The sequence below is a fragment of the Tachypleus tridentatus genome, chromosome 1 (assembly GCF_004210375.1).
Source record: "Tachypleus tridentatus isolate NWPU-2018 chromosome 1, ASM421037v1, whole genome shotgun sequence".
NCBI lineage: Eukaryota > Metazoa > Arthropoda > Merostomata > Xiphosura > Limulidae > Tachypleus > Tachypleus tridentatus.
In genome coordinates, this window is record NC_134825.1 from 136,539,718 (window position 1) to 136,551,417 (window position 11,700).

The 11,700-nt window shown below is 31.7% G+C and overlaps 1 protein-coding gene across 1 annotated transcript in view; it reads right to left on the reverse strand.

Moving 5' to 3' along the window:
* Window positions 1-3,299, reverse strand: part of LOC143225094 (stromelysin-3-like) — a 29,435-nt gene extending 26,136 nt beyond the window's left edge. The window contains exon 1 of the mRNA XM_076453880.1: window positions 3,116-3,299. Within this exon, the coding sequence (XP_076309995.1) occupies window positions 3,116-3,223 (108 nt within the window). The 5' untranslated portion in view covers window positions 3,224-3,299. The remainder of the gene's footprint in view (window positions 1-3,115) is intronic.
* Window positions 3,300-11,700: the final 8,401 nt, after the last annotated feature.

Consider the following 11,700-nt stretch of genomic DNA (forward strand, 5'->3'; position numbering starts at 1 on the left):
ACGCATGTACTGCTTATAGTTTTTGTTCATCGATAAAGTAATTGTATTGAACGTATTTTATTTGTTAGTTTGTACTCTTTTTTATTCTCATCTTTATATATACTATCTAATTATAACAGTTAGAATAATGAACTTTCATTTCAAAACTTTTCTCTGTATTGGCTTAAATATTCGGCCCAATATTTCTTCATCATGATGTAACATGTCTTCTTTTTGCTGAACTTTAGCCATTATAAGTTGATGTGTCTTTTTTGAGTATACAAGATACCTGTGTATAGTTTAGCCGTGCACTTTAAATTGTTTGAATAGATGAAAAATGAAGTCCGGATCAATGTATTCTAAAGACGGCTATTTTTGTATTAAAACGTTAATCAAAATAATGTGCAGAAAACCGTTTCGATCTTCTGAGTTTGCAAACTCTCTTTGTTAACCTGAAAATGACGAAAAGTTGTTCTGTACTTTGTTTTAATTAAAATATTAATACCCATACCAGCCGTCTTTAGAACACATTTTTGCTTCAAGTGGGTTTCTCGTCATCTCAATCACATTCAGAGGGAACATTTGTTTATGTTTAGTGTTCTTCGTCGACAATTTAAATATTATCTGTTGCAAAACATGAATGAAACGAGATGTAGAAATAAAACATTAAATTTGGTTTTTAGCTTTTGTATTTTTTATGTTGTTGTTTCTTTTTTACCACGGCTATTGAAGCGACAATATTATTACACTATTAACTTGATGTTGTGGGCGAAACTACGACAATCCCAAAGTACGTTGTTACACTAAGTGTTGTTATAATCTTGAGTTTACAGCGTATTACAAATATTGGCTTCTTAGTTTTCGGAAATACAATATATAAGTGATTCATTAGACTGTGAAATCATACGTTAATATAAGTCAATAACAAGGCTGCGTTTAAAATTTCAAGCGTGTCAACTTTGCATATAAACATACGTAAGTTAGCGCTATAAAACACTAAAACGTGTTAATGAACTATCAGTTTACGAGAATTTTCATTAATTTTTATTACTTTTAAAAATGTTTGTGTTTTTTAATGTGACTTTAAGGTCATGTCTTCACATTGTTTGTTGTAAAAATTAGTTTTAGACGCAAAAATCACAAAACTATATTGTTGAGAATCACCAGTTTGTAGATATAATTTTAGACTTAAAAACCATGAAATTATAATTTCGAGTATTACTAATTGATAGATATTTGTTAGCTTCCACAATCTATATACTATATTGAATTATCATCCAAATTTCATATATCTTTAAATAAACAAAAGTCAATTTGGTAACAGCGGTAAGTCTACGGATTTACAACACTAAAATCAGAGGTGTGATATCCCTAGGTGGACTTAACCTGATGTGGCTTTGCTATAAGAAAACGCACAAATCATCCCCTCCAATAAAAAAAAAAAAAAAAAACACCTCTAATTCTCCTCATATACATAATTTAATCACAACTTTGACACTAGATACCAGGAAGGATGATTAACACTTGAAGTTCTAAACAGAGACATTTCAACAAGTATGTAGAAAAATGTTTCTATATAAGAAAATCAGCTCTATAGTGACTAAATAACGTATTAAGATAAAAGGGCAAAAATATGTTATTGTATAGTTTTATTTAAAACCAACTAAATAAACGGCGGTGTTTAAAACTACTTTAACATACATTTAGTTTGTTTGTTTGTTTGAATTTCGCACAAAGCTACTCGAGGGCTATCTGTGTTAGCCGTCCCTTTCGTTTTTTGAGAAGCACTTGTTTAAAACATAATGGAACTGTTTTCACAACTGTTTATCGGAAATCATGTTCAGTATATACACTGCCTCATTTTGAATCATGTCATCCAAATTCTCAAAAGCTAGCAGCTCTTTATCAGTAACCACGATTGTAGTCATGATATGAATCGAAGAGGTTTAAAGAAACACACTAATAAAGCGTAAAGTGAAAATCACCTAAGAAAGCAAACTAGTTCCTAAAACAACACTTAAAATCTTCCTTTACAGTATTGAAGGTCATAGACATTAGAAACTTTTGTAGGAGTAATTAAAAGTCGAGTTGTTTCTTCTACAGTTTACATATGCTAAAATGTCATAATTTTAATGTAAAAGATGTTATCATTATCCCTTCAAGTTAGCTTTATTACAAGTACTTATGTTCCTTTAAAAACGTAAGTAAAGGGTGCAACAGAAATTAGCAACCAATAATAGATGAATAACAGGTGATTGCAACGTCTAGACACATGATGGTTTGTACATTATACAATCAAAGCATTTAGGGAGCTAACTACTATATTATGTGTGAAGTGAAGGGGTAGAAGAAAGAATTTAGTTTTATTACAATTTTTGTTTGTTTTGGAATTTCGCACAAAGCTACTCGAGGGCTATCTGTACTAGCCGTCCCTAATTTAGCAGTGTAAGACTAGAGGGAAGGCAGCTAGTCATCACCACCCACCGCCAACTCTTTTACCAACGAATAGTGGGATTGACCGTCACATTATAACGCCCCCACGGCTAGGAGGGCGAGCATGTTTGGCGCGACAGGTATGCGAACCCGCGACCTTCAGATTACGAGTTGCACGCCTTAACACGCTTGGCCATGCCGGGCCGACGTACATTTAGATACTTTACAAAAGTTCCATCTCGTAACTTGTAAGTACTTTTTATTTTTCCCACTTAACTTCTTACCAATATGTTTTGTGTTGTTTATTTTTCACAGTAAAGCCACTTCGGGCCATATGCTGAGCCTACCGAAGGGAATCGAACCCCTGATTTAATCGTTGTAAATCCTTAGACTTACCGCTGTACTTGCGGGGGTCTTTTTTACCTATGATAAAGTTTCATAATTTCTTTTTTCCTGGCATGATTTTTGTTCGGTATCGTTGGATCCTTTAATAATTTACTTTTTCACAAAGATAGGTATATATTAGAAATGTGAACATAAACTGAGTTTCATCGACTTTTCTATAAATAGAAATCCTTAAAACGGTGATAAAGAGAATAGTAAAAGATACATTTTATAGAAAATTTCAAAATTGGTTATACTGTATAATTTTCATACCACAATGTAAAGAATACAAGTTAAACAACATAATATACATTCTTACCAATGCGTCTGCTTCAGAATACTGCACTGGAGTTGTTATCACTGAAGGTATAAAGTTCAGTAATCGAAACAAACATAGAAGAACTCTTACTGAAGATGAAAGACACATAATGAGTTACCTGTTGTGGTTTTCAAGACTTAACGAGTAAGAACTGTGTAATATTCAAACTATCGAACCGACCTTCCAAACTAGCAAGCTAGCGTGTTACAAGCACGTGTGTAAATAGCTGGGCGATCGACTTTTGGTATCACGTTTGAGGATTTTTTTTACAAAGTTCTAATGTGTGATATCACTCAAGTAAATCTCTCAATCTTTGTTTACACATGCTAGCTTAGCTTTGCAACTTATTTAACTTTCTTTACATTGTCTTATATTTAAATAAGCACACGTAAATTGCGAAAATCGATGTCAAAATAATTTTTCTCATTAAACTTTTCTTCTAATTTCACATTTTAAGTTTCTTCTTCCTCCAGATGACCAAATCTTGCAGTTATAAAAAAAATTAATATGTACGCTACTAGAAAAGTGGATTTGTATTGTATGTTTTACCATGAAGTAAAATGTCAAATCAACACGATCCTTTTTAACATCAAGTTTCTAAACAGTAAGAATATTAATATCGTGGTATTTTCCATAGAGATAAATAACAATACTAGTAAGTCTCTTCAACGAGCATTTGATCCGTTTGGATGTGTTTAGTACCAAAACGTAATTAAGCTTCACCAAGAAAAAAGTACAAATAAAATTATCACACTGTAAAGAGAATACTTTATTTCTTATATAAAACAATGAAAGATACAAATACTACAGTATGATCTTCAGTTGGATAAATACATTGGCTACTTAAAACTTAAGTCTCTAAACTCAACTGAGTTGACTAAAAATGCTCTATCGTTTGAAGAGAAGCAAAACAGTGTTTGTGAAATCTCTATTTCCTAAATGCATTGTAGGTTGGCAACCCACAAACATTGGCAAAGCACTACCAAACAGTTACGTATAAAATTAAATACATAACTTGACAGTTCAAGATAATTGCACTTATTTTGAACTTAAACACTGTAGAAATCCATAAAATGCGTAAATAAAACCGTTAATATCAAAATTAATAAAAGTCAAAAGAAACAGTATTAGATTAAACATAACCTCCTACATCTAAAAGCTAGACAGCATTTCACCAAATATTACAAAGTGTAATATATGGATAGACGAATTACAAAAGTTTGTTTAAGAGTTTCGCGCAAAGCTACACGATGACTATCTGCACCAACCATCCCTACTTTAGTAATGAAAGACTAGAGGGAAGGCAGCTAGTCATCACCACCCACTGCTAATTCTTAGACTACTCTTTTACCAACAAAGAGTGGGACTGACCATTACATTTTAGCGCTCCACGGCTGAAACAGCAAGCATGTCAGATGTGACGGGGATCCGAACACGCGACCCTCAGATTGCGAGTCGAACCTCTAATCACTTGGACATGCCGTGTCATTTAGTAATGCTCTACTTGCATATGTAACATAATCCATCTGTGTACACTAATACCAGATTTATAGCATACTTTTCGGTACTCTGGAAAATTGATTCGTATGCCTTCATATGGAATAATATGAACGCCCATTTCATGTTTCAGCAATGGATGAATGAGAGGAATGATTGGAAGCCTTATCTTGGTGAGCTCATACTTAATTTCGCTTTATTTTCAATCAGAAATATTTCTTGATTATGTTGTGTATTGTCAACTGGAACATGTGGACAGCTCTCACTACTGACTTTTATGTTCATGGATTTTTAACCCATTACAAAGCACTACAGTTCCATTAATACAATTAGGGTATCCCTTGTTACATTTTTCATTTTAGATAGTCCTGGCGCCATAGTTTGATCTATGTTCCTTTGTTTTCTCATATTATTAAGTATCAGGAATATCCACATCTTGAAAATTCTAAATCCCTTATACGAGTACATCTTTATGATATGAATGTATCAATGTTTGACATCGTAACAGACTATTATATGCCCTTCTTAAATGTGTCAGATTTTGATAACATCCCACAATCCCATACAATATCAAAATGTATTTCTGATAAGCGTGTCTTTATTGCGACTTTATAATAACCATGTTTGTTAAGTTACTTTATGAATGGTAAATTCAAAATCGTTTTAATATAGCATATTCAACCCTCTCTATAAACGTGAAAGTTCATGTGCATCAATAAATGTAGACTTTGTCTTCACCATATATTTCCAGAAATTATGTGCACCACATATTTCTGTAGAATCATTAGTAGATATGTTTATTTCATGATAGTTGCGCCATACGTCTGAAGATCAGTAAATCTGGTAAACAATTAATCACCTATTGCTCTCATGCCATGTACACCATCATAATATATAGAAACTTTTATTCCAATAAATTTATTCCTTACCTTTACGTGTATGTTCAGAAAAAGTTCGCCATGCATACTGACTGCACTGTGTAATACCCACGGGTGATGTCCATTTACCTTATATCTTGCAAAGTCTGAATTTCCTCCTGCTTCTGAATCACTGGTTAGGTTGAGATTCGTGATTAACCATTTTTGGAACAGAGGGTGTAAGTTATTTGCACTTTTTAACAGGTGAAATTGTAGTTACTTTCAATTGTTTGAAATTAATATATTTGTTATACTACTTGAAGAGGTCATCATTTCTGGCTATAAGGCATACAATTGAAAATATTTACCAATGACCAATGAACTCACCACTCGCAATGGCATCGCTGATATCTTTTTCAGGTGTTGTAACATAACGCTAGCTGAGTGTAACTGTAGTAAATTTATTGAGCAGAATCTTAATTTGATTATTAAAAGATGTACCAAAGATGGCAAACATTTCTGCCACCTGGTTAATTCACACAAATTGGCTATAATTTCCAACATACATTAATATAAAAATAGTAATTTGAGTTAAGTTTGTTTAGTTGTTTAAAGATAAGCATAAAGCTACACAATTATCTGTTTCTGCCCATCATGAGTATTTAAATCCGGTTTATAGAATTGTAAGTCTGCAGACATGCAACTGAGCTAATAGAAGGCTTGAGGTGAGATTAAAAAAGTTTAAATAATAGAAATTATATCATAATAAGACATGTTAACACAACACTTAGAACATATTTAACAGGAAAGAACTCAATGCATTGTTTAACTGAGAGCGTTATTGTTGAATAGAGATAGTTTCCTTGGTTTGTGATCTAAGGCTAAAGCAACAAGTTGTGAGAATACTAAAGCTTTCTTCTGAGAAAGGATTTTTAGTTACATATCAATGTGGGCTAATAGCATAAAACATGAATTAGAGAGATTTATTCAGGATTTAAGAAAAGAAGAAAAAGATGGATGGAACACTCCGAGGTAGTATGAAAAAAGGGATTTTTTGTATTTATCACTACGAAACATATTATTTCGTACGTAACCATTCTTTTTTTGAAATATTGAAGGAAATTATTATTTTTTGTACAAAGTTTGATAGTTCGAACACATTTTGTACACTTTGTCCAAAAGCAGTAAACAAGATTTAATTTGTAGTTATAAGGAAATAAACTGTCAATTTGGACAATAAACAAAATTAACAATCATGCACTCTAACTTAACTTTTACTAAATCAATTGATTTTTCTTTTCGTTACACTCTATATCTTCACGTTTTATAACATGTAACAGAAATATTAGTGAAAACAGTGTTCAAAAAAAGAAACAGAATTACAAGTTTCAAGTAAGATGACGTCAACGATACCATGAAACGTAGCACAGCATTTAACTCACAAAAACAGCACACGGCTTCTTCCAAGTTACTAATGTAACTTTTCATAATTATCACTTCTAAAATAATCAACTTTTAACACTCTTGTTATGAAAACTAAATAATCATTAAGTACTAAATCACTAAATAAACTAACTAATAACAATTAAACTGAACAGTCTCGTATACTTAGCAATAATTCCCTCTTCAAGAAAAATATTTACAATATTTTTATAATATATAATGACTGTTCTCAGTTCATACAAAGCGTCCTTAAATGGTCTGCACCAATATTGGTCTCTCTTCACTTAGGGCACCTGGTAGGGCTTCACAAGATCCCTTGTTTTCGTCGTGATCTTGTGTTGCCTGAGGTATAGCTTACCTAATTCATCGCTATACTGGTGCGGAAGATCGTGATATTGTTCTTTTTTTTTTTTTTTTGGCTTGTCAGCCAGTTTTACACTGACGCTGATGTTTTTGTATGTCTCATCTTCACCCAGTGGTCTTAGGTTTAGTTGGTTTTAATCTTCTGTAACAAAGTCACTGTCTTTAGGTTCTGCTTTTTTGACAGCCACACCTACCATGTTCAATAGTTGCACTCATTAGGTCTTCCCTCTCAAAGTAGATTTTGGTCTCCCTGCCTACTTTCATTTAATAGTGATAATTTCCTGTACTGTGATAGGTACTTTCTACTGCAGAGTAAGATTTATTCTATTTGACTTATAACATGTTCGAATAAATGTATACGACAGGTATTATCACAGTCTTGGTGAAAATGTTTGCATATTTTGTAACAAATAAGATCATTAATATTAAGATGGAATACAAATAAATTACTGCTGTCAAACTGAGATATTCGTGTTATATTAAACATCTACATACGTAATTTGTATAATCAGAGAGGTTCTACGTGCGTCATGAACAAGTTATTAAAAAAGCAAACAATTTTATCATACACATGTTGAAAGATACATAAGTTAACTTTTCATTTACCACAACAAAACCTTTTCAAAACACATATAATGACATAATATAAAATCAAATAGCTTCTGCAACCTTATGTCAGTTTATATTAAACATTCAATTATTGTTTGATCCTCAATAAATTCTATTAACTTTCCCAAGGTGACGTGGTATGCTGTTAGGGGATTATTGATATAATCCACCATAATTTTATCTCAAGTTGTCGCTGGATGACGTTACAACTCAGCTACAGTAGTTGATTTAGGGTTCAATGCTGTCCAATAGTGTTCAATGGGAATACAATACAGAGACTTTACTCACCATGGTAGTCCTGTAAAATATATGTACTGTGAGAAATGGCATTGTAATGCTGGAACATGTTATTTCCTTATTATTGTCTAAATGTGATACCTTTAGGAGGCGCCATGATGTTTCCCTGGAGCATATTGAAGAGCAGTTTTCCACCATGATGAACAGCTGTCCAAACAAGCATTGTACCATTTCCAGTGTATTGCCTGTGAGGAAAACACTGTTTCCTCGTCAGTTTTCCAGGAAAATTATGAACATTAATCCTACGACCATTTTTAGTAAATTGAAAACAAAACTCATTAGAAAAGGTGACATGATACCAACTTCCTAACTATAGGGTGGCACATTGTCTTGTTTAAGTAATGTGGTGGTGGCAGTAAATTCTGGTTAATATGAGTTTGCAGGTAGCCCTTCTTTTAGAATAACCTTATTTGATCTATCTCTTATTCACTATACCTTGGATATCCTTGACTGAATACATTCATGCCATTTTCTTGTAAGATGTTGCAAGACTTCTTTTAACATTCATGTGCTAACTTGATCAAAACATGGTTAACTCAGGCAATAAAAATAAGTTTTCGGCATCCGCCAGTAGACTTTATTGGAACAATATTTCCTGTAATTAAATGACGTTTTAAAATTCTGGATACAGTATAGTGGGAATACACTACCATTCTGACAATATCACTTTATTTCACATCATATCTGGACAGTCAAATAACTTGATGCTCTATAATTTCTGGCACATGGCGAGGCACGATTATGCACCTAGCATGGAGAAATTTTCTGAATAAGTATTGATCTTTTTGAAAGATATTGTTCCAAAAGCCTTTAATACCCTTTTATACAAAACAGGCGTGTGTATGTGTTTTGACGAATAAATTTTTAAACCAATTTATACAGACCATAAAACAACCCATACGTGTTTATGCAATCATACGCTACATTTTTTCTTACTACTCGAACGGCATTTACTCAATCACTATTCCATGCATATAGATAATAACAACAATATCAAACAGTATGTAAACATTTTAGCCAAGACTGTACATTAGTTGTAGGTCAATATATTTTATCAACTAAGATGTTTTTACAAATAGTATATTGGTACATCTTCAAGTTTTGTTGACAAATGTTTCAGTATGTTCGTTTACTCTGTAATTTTACCTACAAACTTTATTGATAACATATTAGGCTACAACGAAACATGAGTTTTATACAAGTATAAACTGAGACTTGTATTTGTTCTTTAAACACACTTGTTACAAACCAATATTCATGGTGTGTAATTTATCATCGAAGACTCAATTAGATATATAATTAAGTTATTAGTGAATTATTAACGTAAGAGGAGTATAAACAGAGGCACCACTAAGCATCACATGACAGATTGGGACAGTGCTCCAATTCTATTTGACAGTGTTACGAATTTTCTTTAGTGTTTTGAAGGATCAGGAGAGAATACCATGATCGATATCCTATTAAAACGCCGAAAATTTCTGCGCCTATGTGAATGAATCATTTAAGCATCTAGAGATGCCTCTGAGTATATGTTATATTTTTTGACTAACTCTTTCTGAACATTTGACCAATATTTGTTTGTCGTGTATAGTTTAATATTGGTGAATAGTGAGAGCATAATGCGTTTGTAATAATGTATGATTAACTCAAGAATATATATAACTCAACTGTATATCAGTTCTTGATATACAAGAACTGTATTAAAATTCATTGGTGCTCGTGTAAATGCTCGTTGTTAAAATTTAATTTTTAACAGACAATGATTTATTGAACAAAACTTTAAAAAGGAAGACTGTTCCCAGTCTCAAAATTACAAGCAAGTACCAAATAATGTATTTTACAGATTGAAAGAAAAACCCAATGACACATTCAACATGTTTCACGATATCCACCACTTCACCTTCAAGAATGCAATGTTTTGAAAGAATCACACTTATTTATACAAATGTCATCATAATACAATTTACATATTAAAGAATTTTACGCCATCAATGTATCTCGTGACGGCTGGTATGAGTATTAATAAAAGTGTTAATACTCATATCAGCCGTTATAAGATACATTTTTACTTCAAGTGGGTTTCTGGTCATCACGAATATTTTCACAAGATCTATTATCCTTACTCAGTACTTTAGAATTAATTTTTTTATTTGATTATCTCAATAGATTAACATATATCAATACTAATGCCATTTTGAGACTGAGTTAAAACGGCATATTTCTTTCCATTGAATTGTATGTTTAGTTTCAGTAATATGTTCTGTTAATGATGAAATAGTAATATTATTGTTTTTAACATTTTTTATGTGTTCATTCACTCTTTATTTTAGATTTATTCTAGATTCTCTTATCCAGACGTTCAACATTCACTTGGTATTATATATGTACCAACTGTTTGCATTAAACAACGTTTATCTTTGGTTATATTTATAATTTTGGTAAATTTATTTATCGGTTTATACATAGTGTTTGTTTGTAAGTAAGCACAAAGCTACACAATGGAATATCTGTGCTATACCCATCACGGTTATCGAAATCCGGATTGTAGCGTTTAAGTTCGCATATACACCGCTGTGCTTCTAGAGGGAATACATATATAGTGTAACGTATTATAAGTTATCTCGAACAAGTCTCCGATTTATTATATTACATATGTTATCGTATTACGATTTCAAATAGCCGGAAATTTTAATTTAAACGTTAATTGTATATCGATATAACAAATTTATGGCATTTACCACCAAGATTAATATACAGAAATTTCTTTCTTAACATAAATATATTTTAATATACAAACAACAATACAATTTATAATAACGGTTATTACAAATAGACTTGCAATCTGAGGGTTGCGGGTTTTAATTTTCGTTACACTTAACATGCTCGCCCTTTCAGCCATGGGAGTATTATAATGTAACAATCAACCTCACTATTCGTTGGTAAAAGAGCCCAAGAGTTGGCGGTAACTGGTGATGACTAACTGCCTTCCCTCTAGTCTTACACTACTCGTGTAGCTTTGCGCAAAGTTCAAAATAAAAAAAAATCATTCTGCTTAATATCAAATGATGATACAAACAAAATAAAAACAAATAAAACAAACAAATAATCGTTTATGTAGTGACATGATTTTAATATAGACTCATGAAAAATTCAGTGTTTTATTTTACATGATGTTACACAATTGAAAAGTATAAACTCTTACTGTAATAGTAATATGGATATAATGTAGAAAAATTGTATGAAAACTAATATTGTATTTTATAAGGTAGTATAGTATGATATCTTTAAAGTTTAGTTAATAAGTGTATCAGTATGCTGGTGAAGTTTATAATTTTAAATTATTGTTGATGTGATGATAAACAGTAAATGCTTTGGATTTACAAAATGTGAAAGAAGAATCCTTTTAAAGTTATGGCTGTGAACTCTATTTTTTTGCATTTATTAACTGTTTTCATTTGTAATGGTCTAAAATAAACACTCCTCTGCAATCAAAGAATAACAAAAATGATATTTATTTAA